Below are 17840 nucleotides of genomic sequence, written 5' to 3'. Positions count from 1 at the left end.
CTCCAGCAGGCCAAGCAGGGATTAGGTGCTGCTAAATCTGGTTATCAGTGGCCAAAAAGAAGAAAAAGAAAAAAACAACAACAAAAAAACCCCACCACACAAAATCATTAAAAATGACATGTCCCAAATCCTGAAGCTTCTATTAGAGTAAAGCCACGCTTGATGTGGAACTGCACTGACGTTCAGAACCTCACAGGGCTGGAACCAGCCATAAAGAAAATTTCTTTGCATTGAGTGGCTAGACTATAAACTTACCCAGTAATAGAAGGGCACTAATTAATATCTACAGGCAGAAACCACCCTGCTACACAGGCTCCTGCCTATCATCTCTACATTCTCTGCAGCGTGTAATAGACACACCAGCACAGCAGGGTTTTCTTTTTTCCCCATTACACCTTTCCTGTTGCCACGCTCCAGCACCAGAGCGTTAACTCACCTACCATGGCCCCCCTGAGCAACGCAAACACCAGGCGCCAGGCTGCAGCTCACTGTCAACAATCCCTACCAGTATCCCCAGCACGCACACACGCTGCTCCAGCACACCAGCACCTTCTCTCCACTGGCTGCACGGCTGACCCAGTACAGCTGAACTAGCTTTATGGACCAACTCATCTGTTCCCTTGGTAGAATAAAGCCAAATTTATGTTTACACCTTAAAATTTGACTCTTCCGTGGCTGTCTGAAGAAGCCTCCAAGTCTTTCACACTTTTGTATGCGAATGTCTTCCATCATTAAGAGCACCAAGAGTAACCCCACCCATTTAGCCCAGTTCACCTACCACAGCATGAGGGCAGCCTCTACCCCAAACCCACCAGCTTGGGCCAAGAAACACACCTCCCGCTCATGCTCTGGACATTTGGGGACTCGCAGGGAGAGGAGGAGAAACCAGAAGTGCCAGTTCAACACTGCCATTACTTGCTCTGGACTCGCCTCCTAGCAAGCTGCTCATTTCTTAAACTTACGTTCACAACTAATTTGTTTTGCATGTTTTGTACCCTGGACCATTCACCTCCTTCAGAAAGAAGGTTCAGGTCTGCCAAGTGAGAACAAAACCCTCCCACCATGCATTTTACTGACCTTGTACATCTTGTATCATCTAGTCTTACACTCTCAAAGTTCAGTTCTTTAAATGGGATTACACCTTTGCTACTGAAAAACTTGGGGCACCTCAGTACAATCCCCCTCACTTTAGCATATGTATTTATTACCAAATATATGTAAGTTGTAGCGACAAGCCACCCAAGTTACAGTTTTAACTGAACCGATTCAAAGCACTTTGTGCACTTGCACTGCATCCATTGCCCAGTTGAACACGCATCACACAACAGCATGTCACACTGCATTCTCCTCTTGGGATGAGTAGCACACCCAAGAGCTTATCATGTTTGTATTTACACCAAGGTGTGGTGCAAGTCATGCTTGTTTTACAGTTACCTCACACCAGAACTGCAAGTTTACTATAAAATAATTTATTAGACAGCAATACACAGCTTTAGCAGCAAGCTTATATACATGCACATAAAAACTGCTGACTACCCTACTCAGGGACTCTAGCTCTTTTGCCCTTGGCCTTGCGTACCTCTTCAATCAGATCTTTTAAGTACTGAATTTCCTTACTAAGGGAATCTGCTTTCTCCTTCAGGGCCTGATTCTTCTGCTCCAACTCTCTGCACTCCCCAGACAGTGCCTCCTGTTCTGCCCTCTTCTTCTGCCGGTAACGTGTGGCAGCCGTCTTATTCTGCTCCATCTTTTTCAGTTTCTTATCTATTTTCTTTTCTCCTTTCATCTTTGCTGACACTACCTTCTCTGCAGGATGATCATACGGTTTGGACCGCAGAGAGCCACAGCTGGCATCTGCAGGGAACTGGTTGTCATTGGGGGATCCAACTGAATTGGTAGGACTATGTTGGGGTGTTCCCAGGTAGGAGTCTGGGCTCATGCATATTCCACTATCATCGGAATGGTTCTCCTCCTCTTTCTCGGACTTGGTGATCACTACCACAAAGGTGGGGCCCTCCTGTTTTCTTTCTCCTTCCAGAACATCCACTTCACTACCTAGTTCTAAACTAAATGAATGGTCTGGAGTGGAAGTCAGAGACCCTGGGGAGAGGGGAAAAGACCAAAGGGAAGCCAATGGGGCCATTGGATCTGCTGCAATTGGAGATTCAGGGAGATGGGTGATTAGGTCAGTTATCAGTGGAGGCTCTTTGTTGTGAAATTCCTGGATGGTAGGGTTAAATAGGAGATCACACGTGTTTTCCAACGTGGCCATCAGCTCGTCTGGTGAGACGGTGGCTTCCAGATGTTCCATACCTAACAGGGCATCAAAATCAAATTCCTTCAGATCCATCTTCTCCACCATCCACTCCATGCCAGAGAAGGCATCCTCTGCACAACAAAAAAAGTTACCATTTCAGTACGCCAGCAACCAATGCAACTCAAGCTTCTGAAAACAATCTAGAAACTCATCTTTTAACATCTTCCCTATCTCTTATATTGGTATGAAGAAAATCAACCATCAGAAAAAAATCCCCTGCCATTTAGCTGCACAACACTGCAGGGTACAATGTAAGCAGTCAGCTGTTCTGACATTCCATCCCTCTTACTCCAATACCAGAAGAATCCAGGGCCATTTGAAACATACAGCCATGCTTGTTTCTTGTGACCTCTGCCAGGGAGTAGTACCGTAACAGCTGGTATGTTATTAAAGGATGAACAGAATTGTCACCTTACCATACGCCAGTCCAGTAACCAGCAATTCTGTATTGTGTAAGTAGTGTACACACTTTCCAAGCAGAGGTATGCATGTGAGGTTGCCTTCACATTTATGAAAACCTAGCAATTTATTTTTTTTAATCAGAATGTTACTAAATCATTATGTGCCATTGTAATTGATGTACTTTATGCAAATAAATAATACCTTACCCTGGCTGCTATCTATGGTGTTGCCTAAACTGTCCACAGCAAGCCAATTGGAGGAGACTGCCTTAGCCTTGTCGCTGGAGAACCCATGCGAACTGAGGGGCTCGGCCACCTCCAGGTAGTCATCTAGGAGTCCCAGACTTTCCTCAGCCACCGAACACGGCTGGCTGAAGGGGGATAATGAATCCCCCAACAGCATCTCGTTGTTCAAGAGGCTCATCTTCATCGGTTTTTAATGCTTTGATGTCGAAGGATGTAGACAAGTAGAGGGTCTTTTTGTCGACTACAGCAATGCTGCTGTGCGGTGCCTTGAAAAACCTGCAAATAGAACTTTAATTCATCAGTACTTGTTCGACCAGCATAGTAGCTTTTTACAAGCAATGCCACTTCAGGGAGTATGGTGGTACTCTAGAGACTGGTATGACTTCTCCATTTTCGGGACTGCTGTTTGCCTGCAACACAGCATCTCTGCACTTTTAATTTCTTGCTGAAGGCTGGCCAGAGCCAGCTGCTGGCTCCAGGTGCGAGTCTCCCACCGAGGGCCGCCCGGCTTCCTCATGCCCAAATATGGGCACGGCTGCCGCCGGCCCCACCCACCCGCTGCCGTGACTCACGCCCACGCCAGCAGCCGCAGCCATTTCGCGATCCCGCCGCGTCCCTCTGCCCACCCCGGCAGCGGCCGCCATTTTGTATCTTGCCACGTTTCCACTGTGGGGCTCCAGCACCGGGCGCCTCAGGCTGCCGCCCAGGCTTTACAGAGCTGAGTCGTGCCAAGTACCGAGGATGCAGTGATAGAGGCGAGGTGGAAAAGGTCAACGGACCTCTCTGAAATGAGCTGACTTACAAAAGAACAGGGCGTTTGGGCGAGAAACCCAACCGACTGTCACACACACCTGCTTTTACTGGAGTTTCCAGAGGGTTATCAAACCCCTCCAGATATTCAAGGCAGGCTTAACGCTACAGTATTAAAGGACTACAGTACTGCTTCCAGCTTACAAACAGCCCCCCCCCCCCCGTTTATCTACTCGGGACGATACACCAAACGGTACTTACACTCTCAGAACCTCGATGCCTCCAATGCCCCATTTCCCCCCACCTACAGAACCATTCCCCCACGCGGGGTAAAGAAACCCTACCTAGGAACATACTACCCTTACTCCCACGAAAACCCCATGAAATGGGAAAATCCCGAACTTTTGGGAATCGAGTCTTCTTGAAGACACATGAAGTTCTCGTAATTTCTTCGGAAATGGCATTTCCTGCCATTTCTGACACCCGCCGCCCCAGGGAGGTTGAGCCCCACAAGGATGCCCCCTCGCCCCCATCTTATTACCCAGGTACTTTTTCCCCGGGAAAAACCATCCATTACCATACGGGCGATAAACCCGCCCCTGAAGCCCACTGAAAGGGGAGAAGAGGGCGACTACCAACACACAGGGGAAGGAAATACCAGCCCCTCACACAGAATACTCACGCCATGGTTGCAGATGCCGGGGATGTGCTGAGGCCGCCGCCGCTGCTGCTGCGCCTGCTGCACTGGCCGATGCCGCCGCTGGCCCTGCCGCCCTTAAAGAGCCATGGCGGCCAGGGGAGGGGAGTCTGCTCCGGTCCGCGTCGCGCGGGAAGATGCTACACACACAGACACTATAAACACTTCACACTTCAGCAACAGACACACAATGAGGTGGCACCGCCCGCGCGCCGCCTTTATATATGAGCCGCCTTCAGCAAAACAAGATCCGGCTGTGAGGTGTCCTTCCGCCAAGCGTCACCTGCCTCTCACCAGCGCCTGCCGGCCGGTAGCCTGTCTTTCTGGGCTTCTGGACTTCTCTCCTGCCATTCTGCTACGAGTTAAACGCGGGAGCCGCCGACAAAAGCTACCACACCACGCCGGGGAAGCGGCGGAGGGACTATATGGTGTACATCCGCGCTCGCCACCTCCCCGCCAGGCGAGGCCGCGTCACGTGATCGGAGCAGCTGAGGACGCTCCCCCCCGCCCCTCCCGCGGGGAGCGTTGGCGGGGGGTGGGGGGTGTTTTAACCGCCAACAAAGACGGGGCGCTCGCATAGGCGGCATCACGCAGATCGCCACGTGGGATAGGGGGGGCGCTCATTGGCTAGAGGCGAGTTGCTCACGTGCGCCGTGAGCTGTCATTGGCCAGGGCCCGCAGGAGGCCCGATGATGAGGGGAAGGGGGAGAGGGGCGAGAAGGAGCACCTGGGCAGGGAAGTGGCGCCCGGAGGGGGGGCGGGAGCCGGGAGCTGTCCCTGGGCCTCTCACCGCCGCCCGGCGTCTTCGCTGACCTGTCCCTCTCGAAGCAGCGTGCGTTCCCCCCTTTAATTTCCAACGGCCCCTTTTGTTCTCTACACAAAGTCCTGCTGAGGTCAGGCCGGAGCTGGCATGGCTCCCCTGAAGCACTGAGGTGGCAGGCCGCCACGGCCTCCTGCTCCCTCAGATAACGTGTCAGCCCAGGGCAGCGTCGCCTTCCCTCCCTGCCAGCCCCACACATGCAGCTCTTAGATTATGGCGGCTTCAGGGCGCAGGCTGTGTGTTTGTGTGCATGAGGGCGGCTGCGTCTCTGACCCGAGCCAGCGGCCATGTTGCAGTATCAACCTGGAGTGGTTCATGCAGAGCTTTGCTGGAGAGTCGCGCTGCTGAGCAGCTGAAAGCATGAGTCTAGTTAGTGCCTTCAACCTATGCAAGAGCTGAAAATGAAATTGGTTTTTCCCCAGCTGAGGAATGAGAAGTTCCTCTCCTGCCATGCAGTTTCATGCTGACACAGTTGCTTCTCTGTACAGACATTGCTCAGACTGATGTTAGCATTAATGGATCACCTACATAGCCTCACAGCTGTAAAGGGCAGCATCACCTTGGAAAGTTTTTAAAGTGCAGTTTCACATTATGTTTTATCTGATCTAAATCAACTTACTGCTAGGAAAGAAGGCAGCCCTCTTCCCCCACCCTATTCCTGGCTATACAGTTCCACCAGCTGGTCTGGCCCTCAGTGAGCCAGCTCAGCCAGCTAACCCAGCAGGAAACTCACGGGGGTCAACAGTTTTCTGCTGGTTTCAGTCCATTCATCATTTCACTTGGGTCAGACAAGTGTCGGCCAGCTCCGGTGAGCTGGGAGGATCAGTACCTGTGTGCTTCCTCACTGTGTCAGAGATATCCAGCTTCAAACAGTTGCTTTTCCATGTTGCGAACCTCACAGCGTGCCATCACCTCTGAGAGCTGTGGTGGGTCCTTGCTTGTTCAAACGTCATTGTCCTGCAGGTCAAATTGCTCTCCGCTACTTCTGCAAAAGGCTCCGCTGTTTTCTAGTTAGGGCCTCAGTAGTATTTGTGTAAAGCCACGGCCTTCACCGAGTTTGCTCAGATGTAGCTGCCTGGAACTTACTAAACAACTTGACTGATAATTTGCAAGGATGGCTGTGACCCAGTTTCTACTTTTAGCAGTCTGATGTTACCATCATCACTACAAAGCAGAGTATGTCACTCCACGTCTATAACCTGAACACTAGCTGCTGAATGAAAAAGGCAATTTTTCCTCCATGTTGGTTTGTTGGGGTTTTTTTGTTTGTGTTGGGGGTTTTTTTTTTCCCCCTAGAAGCAAGCACAGATTTTGGAATGACTCATTAAAATGGAGGAGGCAGAGAAAAATGTCCTCCAACGCCAGAAAACACCACAGTAGCAACTGAGTGATCTAAAATGACTGTTCTGATAAATACACCATGGAGCAGGCAGATCTTGCTTCAAAGCAAAATTTAGAGGATGCAGCAGCTTTTAAAGAAGCCCAGTGGGTGATTGGCTGGGTGGCTGGGTGGACAGCATCTCCATGTCCTCACTGGCTAAGGGAGAGCTCTCACATCCCCTGCCATGCCAGCTTGCCCGTCCTATAAGTGAAAAGAAAAGGGTGATTGTACAACCGTAATCGTAGCTAAATAAACAGAAATGCTATACACACCCAATCCTTCATCTTGAAAAGATAATTATAGATTTCTCTGAACGGACTCTGGGTATGTGTGAGCAAGAATCACGCAAGCAAAAATGAAATATGCAATGAGGAACTTAACCCAGATCTGCCTGTTTCCTAGCTGCCTGGTTTCCATTTTGTGTGTAAACTTATGTGGAAATTTGTCTGCATTACGAGCTCCAGACAGAAATTTTTTAACAGTCCCCAATCCAAAAAGTGAAATCAAGTCACCAGAAGCCAGCCATTTAGTGAACAGCAAATTTTTCCCTGTTTCCTGAAGGACTGCAGAATTACTGTTGTTATATAATTTCATGAGCTACATCCCCAATTCCTTTAGAAATCATCTCTCTGCATTTGCACATATTACGTCAGAGGTTTCTCCTTTGTGGCTCGAGTTTTTGACCGAGGTAGAAGACACTTCTTTAAGCCCAAGTAACAATTCCTTGGGAATTTTTGTACAAAAAAAATTACAAGTATTTTCTAAGCAGAGAACTACTAGCTACCCGCTACTAGCTCAAAAGTGCCTAAAAAGTGTTCCTTTCCGGTATTACAGAATATATTTGTGGCTCAGAGATTGAGGAGAGAAGTCTGGCAGCTCTGAAGAAAACTGAATTTACAGCACAAAAAGGTGGCTTCTGAATGAAGATTAATTTGTGTGCATGGTCAATGAACTCCTACTGACACGTTAACAGCGTTAGCACTGTGGATGTCATTTTCCTGCCCTGGGTACTGTACCTCGGCAAAGAGAGCTCCTGTGATAAGTAAGATCCATCCCGACGCAGAAGTGAGGGGCCAGCCGCAGGCGAAAGGAGCGGCTCCTGCAGAGCTCACTGCAGGATAGAGGCCAAAGTGACCTTGCTGGGAACTGATAAACTGCCCTGATAAATACAGCACTGCAGAAAGCCACCTCCGGCCAAACAGCAGTACCAGGAGGTGGAAAACTAATACTCTTCCATTCACCTTCCTCCTTCATCAAGATGGAAGGTCAATATATGGGCTTTATTTCTCTTTTTTTTTTTTTTTTAGTTAACATTGCAAAGGAAAAGAGGTTTTCTTCTTCCACCAGCAAGTATACAGGAGATAAACATGCCGAATGCTATGTTACTAAGTACACAAAAGACAGGGAAGACGTAAATGTTTCCATAGTAACATCTCCTTGCACAGTCTAGACCGTCTGTATAGGATGCTCTCAGGGACTGTCAGTGTGGGGGAAATACTCGTGGGCCTCTGTAGCAGGGGAGCAAGGTGGGGGGGGTACATATTGCTGGGGCCGGGAGGGTAACCAGCAAAAGTAACTGAGATGGAGATGTTTGCTCTTTCCTGGAGTGCTGGGAAAGCCGCAGCCAGGGAGGAGAGGGAGAAGGGCTGGCAGACGCTGCATCAGGAGGGCGCGCGACCCCCATGGTGGCACTGGGCAGGCAGCTTTGGGCCCCCACTGAGCCTCAGTGCCCCGGGGAAGGTGCAGATGGGCTTTTGGCTGGCCCTGGGCCCTGCTGGGGTGGCTGGGGAGGAGGGGGCATTGCCTGCTTTGCAGAAGGATGAGTGTGAGGGCAAGTCCCCGAGGGGATTCTTGTGATAATTTCTGTCATTTGAACCTTCCATCAGAAGGGACAGGAAGCCTTACCCCGCACTTCAACGAGCAAAGCATTTCCAGAGAGCAGCAGGAATTTTTCCTGGAGACAGAGTGCCGAGGAAAACACAACAGAGGAATGAGGCAAAGCAGCTAGACATTTTGAGCAATTTCGAGGGAGAATTACCTACAACCTCTACGGCACAGGCTAATTCGCAGTGCTCGGTTGCTTCTCTCCTCATGCAGCACAAACTGATATCTGAAGGATCTTTTCTGCCAGATTCTCATCATAAGCTCTTTAGGGATTGCTTTACAGACGTTCCATTTTAAAACTAGATTGAAAAGCAAATATATGTGATTAAAGATCAGGCTGGGAGGTATTAGCGTCCATCTTTTATTGCATACAGACAGAAAACAAGTTAGCCATATGCTCTGCCTCGTTTGTTTTGGACTAGTACACCAAATGGAATCTCTAATAAATCATTCATTACTTACCCACCCTCTCACTGGCTTCTGTTTCCATCCTGTTATGTAAATATCACTGACATTTGAAATGAGACTAATAAAAAAGAGGATTAAATCTGCAATTTACATTTGCAACTTACAGTTCAATTATTTTAGACAGATATGGAAACAATCCTGGTTGTCCACCTACATTTTTCTTACTGAACAAACATGGGCATGCCAAGCACATGCTGATAGCTCGGAAAATATGGCTCTCCAGAGGCTTAGTTACTCAGAATCAGCCAGGCTGCGGCCAGCTGCCACAAGTAAAAACATTGTGCAAATCTGGTAAGAGGGAGGTGAGTTGTAACTTGCTCAAGCATGAATTTCCTGAGCAAAGCTACAACTGGTTGAAAATTATGTTTAGCAACAAATATGTGTGAAGGGCGGGAGGAGGGGGTGCTGACCTTTGTTCAGACCATCGGGGAATTCTTTTGGTTTTCTCATTGTCCAGTCTTGTTTTATTATGATGAAAGGATGCGGGGGTCAAGAATAATCCCTCATGTGTATTAGCACATGTGGGAGCAGTGTAGCACGCATTCCAGTTGTCCAAGCAATAGAAGAACAGAAACATATCTCATGGCAACTGTTGTTCTTCATGGGGCTGTAGTTAATGTGGCCCCCGCTGCAGACTGTGAATTCAGTGCCTGTCAAAATGTATGTGTATATCTGTACGTTATCAGCATCTGCTGGAGTCACACGTGTGCCTTCCTGTGCAAAAGGATGAAGATGAGAAAGGCAATGCATGTTCCTTCTTTTTCTACCAGTGCAAAGTTAGCCAGAGCTGCGGCCTGACAAGCAAGTATGATTATGAGACTGCAGCATCTCAGACAGCCACAGACACCAGTGGGTGAGTTAACAGCCCGTCACCACTTCAGTGGATTTCTCTTTCACTGTCTCAGTGCCCCTTAGACTTGTCAGAGTGAGGACTCCTTGCTGTATCAGTCCAACAGCAATTATGCTGCTCTCCTGAACCTGGCATCTAAACTAGCAGGTTCATCTGAAGCAGGTGGAAAAGTTATTTGAGCTTGAGTTATTTCAGCCTCTCTGTTCAGTGAGGGGGGATGCACAATGAATACCAGACTATGTTCTGTGTGCTCCATCTGGGGATTTGTTTTTAACTTCACATAACTTCAGAGTGTCTTGATAAGGCCAGGAAGAGAGACTGTGAATGGGTATACTCTATTAATGAAATAAAACAGAATCCTGGGGATATCTTGTGTGCATGTGAGATCTCTTTGTCTCTGATGCTGGCAGGCAGCTTCAGCAGGAACACTGACAAACCAGGTAGTTCAGATGAAGCTCTGAAACTCATTTGGGGATAAATCACCGTTGAGGCTGTAGCTCCCCAGGTCCCTTGGGAGGAACACTGCAGACATTATTCAGTAATATTTCTCCACTCTTCATAGGCAGCAGCTGCTCGGTGGCTGGAATTTACCAGCAGACTTCGGTCTGTTTTAATGTATGCTTGTTTACAGAGGAAGAGAGAGAAATTCCTGGCGGATGTTGACGCAGTTGTGATATCATTGAGTTTATAGCTTTTTCCTGAATGACTGTCATTTTCCCTCCTAAGGTCTCTGTGTTAGGAGATTTGGCAAACGACGTCAGAAAGAAGATTTTTTCAGAAGACTTTGAGACTGCTCTGCTCCCTGCACTTGCGCATGGGCTTGTGGGTGGCCTCAGCAGAGCCTCCTCACACGCGTCACAGGGGGATTGGCCATGGGCAAGCTGGATAATAGTCCCCAAAGAAGACTTTGTGGCCAAAGTATCGTACTGAGTAGGTGCTGTGGCTTCTCGATCCACTGCCCCTCTTACTGGTATCACTGTGGCGCTTGGTGAGGGAGGTTTGCAGTTCTCTTAACAGGAGGTTTCTGTGCTTGACTGCTGAGAGAACTGGCTTGAGACTAAAGCCAGGTCTGTCTGAGGAACCAGCCACAGCAACCCACCTCTGTTGGGGAGGTAGTGCTGGCCTGCTCTTTTGGCACTCAGAGGGTGAGATTTTGTTGAGGCCTTGTCCTGGGATCGCGGTGACGGTAGACATCTCCTCTGGGTCTGAGGCAACGCAGGCACTGTTCAGGAAGGTAACATTTGAGCCATTCACCTTAGTCATGCAGTCTCAGTGAGACTGATTTGGATGCTAAGCACTTACCAGAAATACAGGTCTCCCCTAGGCAGGACAGGCTCTGTCTGACCACAAAAGGGTGAAGTCTGTCCCAGGCCACAAGGCTTGGGAGTCCAGTCTGCCGGTCACACCAAGCATCTTCCTTTGCAGTGCAAAGTGATGGACTGAAGATGGATCACTCTTTTTTTTTATTAATTTTCCCTTCTTACATGAGAAAGAAATTATAAAATTTAAAAAAGAAGAGGAGAAAGGTTCCTAATCAAAATCACTAGCTCATTGTTCAAGAAAAGGCACTGGACTAGATGCTTTCTACTGTCTCTCTCATGGCCACAGGCAGTGATTTGGAAAAGAGGTTTGTACCTTGGTCACACGCTTGCCTCAGCAAAAAACAACCTCCACTTGAATGCCAGGAAGCTGGGACCCCTGCCAACATGCTCTCTAACAAGCAACGTGGGAGCTGCGGCTCTGTGGCCTGTGGGATTACTGCGGCTTGTACTACCTTTGCTTCAGCGTATCTGAGGCCCTCTGACAGTATATCACCACTGCTATAAACAACCAGGAGTTGAACATAATTCAGATTATATTATCTATGTAAGTGGCGGTAGTTATTATGTCCAAGGCTGAAACTATCCCGTGCGCTAAATAAATTCAAGAATTTGAAGGCAAAAATGGTCTCTCTGCCATATTGCTTCCAGGAATGATTGCTTCTTGCCTTTCAAAGGGGGTAAGGAGCCTGCCAGGGCATTATGAGTTTTGAAGTAATGTCTGTCGTGGGACAGGTAAAGAGCCAACAGAGTCCATCATTTGCCATCTATGCCCTTGTGTCTGTTGCCTGCTAGGTCTCTGTCCTTTGCAAAGCTGAGCGGAATGAGACAAGAGAGTCTTACAGGACTGGGATCATTGTAGTGAGATGTCTGATGGGACAGCGTATCACCCCTGTGCCTCTGTGGAACAGTGACAATTCTACCACAGTGAGAGGCAGGGGAAGGGGTGGGCTTGTGCTGAACCGAGGGAACTGTTGCCTAAAAAAAGAAAATCCAAAACAAACCCGAAAACTGAAGCAAGCAACTTCTGCCCATTATTTGTATGGAGAAGGCTTTTCATGACGAATGTGGTTAGAATTGAGATATATATATATATATATATATATTTCCCCTGAGAAGCCTAGCACTGAGTGTTAATAGACAGATCAAAGAGCTACTTAGCCACTGGAGCCAGGGAAATTGAACCAGGGCAGCAAAATAAAAATCAATCTGCCTTTTAGTGTGTTTAAAGTGATTTTGTTCAGAACTGACTTCTGCGTGAGTACTTAGGAAAGCTTAAGATCATGAAAAGTTTGAGTTCCGTGAGCCAAACTCTGTCTCCCACTCTCCTGCTATTTGTAAAATGACAAGAATGCTTTCTATGTACAGAATTATTTCAGATCTTCCCTGCTGTACCCGTTGGCCTGACCACCCTCTTTTGCCTTACTATTTGCAAGATTATTCCACAGGACCACATACTATAATTATTAGCCTGCTCACCACCACATTTCTGGCTCTGCGACTTGTGAAAAATGCTGTCCTACTCAGAGTATGCTAGTAAAACTTTTACACTGTGCTATCCCTGATTGTGTAGGGGGGACACTTGTTACATGAGAGCTATTTTAAGAAGGTGTTGAATCTTAAAAAAAAAAAAACAGAAAAAAGGAAGGGGGACGATATTTCTTGAATCCCTCAGATCATAAACTCAGATCATAACTCAGCCTGACAAGGATAAAGAAGATAAAATCCAGATACTTCAAACAGTTCCCCAAGGACTGCAGCAGTCCTCCTAGGGCTGGAAGCCAATACTGGGTTTCACTGGTAGGAGGGAGAATCTCCCATGTCTTGCTCGCTGCATCTGTGAGTAAAGCCCAACATTTCACGATCCAGTCCCAGATTCAGTAAGCCATGCTGGAGCCACTGAATCTTACCTAGTGCAGGTAGTGGGCCCACATATTTTATCTTATCTGGAAGAGAAACTCCTCGTTTGGAAGAGGCTCATCTTTCTTTCATGAGACTAAATTTAAAAAGCAGCAGCTGTTTGCAGCTTTTCTGGAGTTTGGAATATTAAAATAAACCTTAAAAAAACACAGAGACAATTAAGTATTTGTGAAAAAAAAAGAAACATTCATCATACAGTTCAACACTTTAGCATGATAATCTCAAATTTGGGGTACAGTCACCCTCTCTCCCCCAGCCTAAGATTAGCTACAGAATAGCCAGGCTGGAATTTCTTTCTTTCTTTATTTTTAAAATTAAGAGATGCAAAAATAAATAAGTAAAATGTAAGCTCGGCTACATTCATTTCCAGGACAGGACTGTGGTTATATAACAAAGCATGCAAAATATTTTGCTTTTTCCAAAATTCACCTTCCTCCTAAGCTGTTTGTTCCTTAGGCTAAGAACAAAAGAGATGCTGAGTCTTTGCAGCCTGGAGAACCATTTAAGCTCTTCTTCTTTGTAGCAACCTTTTCCATACTTGAAATAATTATCATGACTCCCCTCAATTATTTCTTCTCTACATTAAACAAACCCGTATCTTTTGATCTTTCCTCCCTATTCATGCCAGGACAGCTTTTACGCAAAGGTGCAAACCACTGCATACATTAAACATGTATTGCAAGCTCTAGGCTTTCCAGGGGCATTAACTTGAAGGGGTAATACCTGGCACAGATTCCACAGAGCAGCTTGGTTTAGCTGTTCCCGTAAGACTCTATATGACGTGAAATGTGCTTGATCTCATCTGATCTGTTTCTACCACAGAACAGATTAAAGGAAAAAAACAAAACAAAACAACACAGGCAAGGGGTATCAGAAAAAAAAAGTTAGAGAAGTAGACTTCCTTTGTATCATAACATATCCTCCAAAATAGTTAAATGTTAATTGCTGAGTCCTCATTAAAACAAGTCTCACAGGACAATGTTGTCACCGTAGCATGTCTTCCCAGAATTAAGGAGCCTGGGATCCATCAAAAGCAGCATCATTTCATGCTCTACTTGATGTCCAACGCTTCTGCCCCACCTTCCCAAGTAGGCACATAAAACTGGGTCTTACTGCGAAGAGCTTCAATACACCAGACACAGGCCCCTGGCACAGCAGCTTCCCCACTGCCTCAAGGCTGATGCTTGGATAAGAGAGCAGTGCATTTGGCGGGGAGAGGCTTGGCACATAGAAACCAACGTGTGACTGCGCAAGGGCGGGGGAGTCTGCACAGGAAAGTTTAATATTAAAGAGGCACGGAAGCCTGTGAAGTCTGGGGAGCCACATGAAAAGCATGTGCCTGTGCAGGCACGCGGGCTATCAGAGAAAGGATGGGAGGCACAGCACCATAATTACACATCGTCTTGTGACTGGTGTGAATGCTGCCAGGAGCCAGCACGCTGCAGTACCGAGCTGATTGCTCTCTCAAGACAAGCTGCAGAGCGCTGAGCGCCCAGAGCCACAAAGGGAAAGCAAGTGAATCAGCAAGGGGCATGTCAGTCCCCAAGCACTGGTGTGGTGCAGAATTATGTCAGCATAAAGGTGATGCACTGAGACAAAAGCAGAGAGATGATCCTTTGTTTATAAACACACCAGAGACAACCAGGTAACTGTGGAAAGTCATTTTATTTCAGAATTTCACGCACTCTGTCACAGACCATGCACTTAGACTTTCCCCTTTGCAAATCCACAGCCTCCAGGCCTGGGAGAGATGGGGCATCATCTCTTCACTTCTCACTGCGAGTACCCACATGCTAAGAGTGAGGGCCCTGGTGGCAGCTCGCCAGGAGGCAGAAAGCAGCCTCTTGTTTCCATAATTGCTTTTAAACACGGGAAAAGAAATCCATCTGACTTTAAGGGTTAGCAGTGGAGCTCAGCAGCAGTGAAACCCCACAGCTGAGCAAGTTGGTCCTCGCCCTGTGGTTACAAGGAACGAGACGACAATCTCGTGGGAAGCTCGCGTGAGCTAAGCTATAGCAGAACACACTGAGGCATTCTTGGAGCCCAGGCAGCAACCAACCAAATGCATGCTCTGGGCCTCTTACAATCAATTTGTCTCTGAGCTGCTCTGCCAGGAAGGTGGCCGGGAGCTGCCCTTTTCACATTCAGCTTTAGGTCCTCCTGCTCTGTGCTACAGCTTTGACTAGGAAGGAGCCTACCTATAGGTAAGACAGCCCTCCCGGCCGTACATCAACACATGTACTGCATTTAATACTGAAAGGTGCCAGTTTGAAAGACTCTGCAACAGTCTGACCCACAGGCTTGGGTACAGCATTAGTGTAAGTTTCCTGCAAACTTACCCTACTCCTTCTTTGCTGCCTCTGTTGCCCCTTATGCCTGACCCTGCTCTTGAAATACTCCTAGTTGCAGTGTCCCTGTGACCCATTACATCTTTGGCCTTTGCTGAGACAGCCACTGCCAGGGCAGCTACTGCCTGCTGTTGTGGCTGCCCATAGGAAGTGAGCGTTTGCCTCCCGAGAACGGGCTTGTGGCTAGCTCAGAGGAGGGCAAAACTGAAGGGAAGAAATGATGGAAGTGATTCAAGTGAAGTGGAGCAGAATCTACAGAAAAGGCAAAAGGCAGCTTCAGTCTCCATTTGATACACAAATTGAGCTCAATAGCAGCAAGAAATGGCCATAAAATATTAATTCATTAGGTTGCCAGGAAGAAGTAAAAGCATTCATGTAAAAAATTCTATATACAGATATGTATGTGGCAACTGTTCTCAAGCCAGCTCAGACAGTGGCTTCCTCCTGTTTATGTCTCACCTTTCTCATATCTATAATCTATACATTCCAAACCACGTTACTGCTCAATTCTGTGTGAAGACCATGGTATTGGAGTCAGCACCAAGTGAGGGGTGAGATCACGCTGAAGAAATGAACTTATGGGGAACTCCTGACAACCCAGATATTTTAATATTTTTGTTGACCTTCAAGTAATTAAAAGAAAGGGGAATTTCCCCCAATAGCCTATAGGCTCCAAGTCTCATCTGTCTGCTTTTAGGGTAGGAACGCTGACATCAGAAAGGCAGTGGAGGGCAGGGAAAGGAAGAGGGGAAAAAATCTGGGAACCAGAGTGAAGAGCAATCAACAGCTGACCAACACTGACTGCTGCAAAACTTACAAAACACAAAATCATACAAACGGAATTTCTGTTAACCTTTTATAGACTACAGACTTTATATACACACACAAACTTCAAAGTACGCATCTGGCAGTCTAGAAAATACCAGTACCCTAAGGATTAAATAATTTAAAATGCAACATTGCGTTATCACTGTATATGGAATACTATCTGACACATTGGCTAAAATGGACGGATCGTCCGAGAAAGATGCTCCCTCCCTCATCTCACTACCACTGCCTCTAAAAAGAAAACAAGGGCTAAAGACTCCCCTCTGTGGTTCCACTCCTGAAACTCACCTTGAAACTTCTCTGTCAAGGCGGGGGGGGAGGAAGTCCTGAGAGGAAGGGAGGAGGAAAGGATTCCTGCTCCCTCCAAACTCTGCTGCAGCAGTACCCCTCTCCATTGGCTAGGGAGGCTGGACAGCAAGGGGAAAAAAGGTGCTAAAGCGGGGAAAAAGGCAAGTGTGTTTCTGTAACGATAGCTACGCTGGTCTTTTGAGAGAGAGACAGCCCCATGAGGACATCCTCCCTCCCCCTTTTTGAAGACAGGAGGCCAGAAGGCTTAATGCAGAGTATACGGAGCCTGCGTGGCTAGTTTAGGAGATACCTGCAGTGCAGCAGCTGCCGCCCCTTGAAACCCATACCACAGTCCAGCAGCAGATGGGAGGCCAGCCAAGGGAGAACGGCCTGACAGCAGCCGTAAACAGGAGTGGGCAGAACTGCATTACCAACAGGTCCAAACAGACAGATTGGGAAGCTGTGCCCTCACCAGCTTTCTAAGAGTAATTGTAAACTGGGAGCACTGGAAAGTCAGTGCATGGGAATGAGGAAGGGGACAGACAGCCTCAGTCCTGAGGTAGCTGGGGAGGGGACTAAAACACACACTGAGAACAGATGGCAAAGCCAACATCTCTCTAAATGCCAGCTCTGCATATGTACCCTAATATCAGTGTATGGGACAGAACCTTGCTGATGACACCAGTTCAGTCCTATCACCTTCACAGACTTACAGCTGGTGAGAATCTGGCTTACGTGTGCTTATTACAAAGCCCTTTGAGGCATGCAGTCTTGCTTCCACCTCCTATAAACCAGAACAGCCATAAGCTCTTGGGGAAAAGATGAAAAAAAAAAAAATCCCCGTTCCCATGTGTGTCTCCCACCCCTCCCCCATAATCAGCCTCTCTTCCTCTAGGCCAGAGACATCTAAGGAGCCTCCCTGTTCTCCATTCCTGGGGCCATTCCCACCAGCAACACCCAGCAGATCTGGCTAGGCAGGAATGGCAAGCCCTGCTCCTTCGGCCTCATCACATAGCCAGACCACAAAGGCTTCTTCCTCCCCTACAACAGCTTCAGTGAGAATTGCCCATACTGGAGTTTGTGTTACAGCAGACTGGACAAGCCTCAGCCCTTACTCCTGAACCCAGTTTGCAAAGGATGAGAAGGCTCCATAGGAGCAGGAGCCATGGGCATGGGCATTCTCCTATTCCAAGCTCTACAGCCCTAAATACTGCCAGTGTAATCATTATCCACTCAGAAATAGTAAAAACAACCCTATCCAAAACATCTCACTCAGTCTGCCCTGCACAACTGGGTCAAAGGGACCAAGGGGGGGGGGGGGAG

General features: G+C 47.7%; 1 protein-coding gene across 1 annotated transcript; it reads right to left on the bottom strand.

The window, feature by feature from the left end:
- Nucleotides 1–1447: 1447 nt before the first annotated feature.
- On the bottom strand, nt 1448–4781 carry ATF4 (activating transcription factor 4). The gene is made up of 3 exons (XM_050914626.1): nt 4397–4781; nt 2926–3240; nt 1448–2388 (listed from the first exon to the last, which is right to left on the bottom strand). The coding sequence occupies exons 2-3, from the start codon at nt 3146–3148 to the stop codon at nt 1538–1540; spliced, it is 1074 nt and encodes a 357-aa protein (XP_050770583.1). The 5' UTR covers nt 3149–3240; nt 4397–4781; the 3' UTR covers nt 1448–1537.
- Between the last annotated feature and the right edge of the window lie 13059 nt (nt 4782–17840).

This window comes from Gymnogyps californianus, chromosome 1, assembly GCF_018139145.2.
Source record: "Gymnogyps californianus isolate 813 chromosome 1, ASM1813914v2, whole genome shotgun sequence".
NCBI classification, from domain to species: domain Eukaryota; kingdom Metazoa; phylum Chordata; class Aves; order Accipitriformes; family Cathartidae; genus Gymnogyps; species Gymnogyps californianus.
Note: the sequence above shows the minus strand (reverse complement) of the source record. Positions and strands in the feature narration are given on the sequence as shown.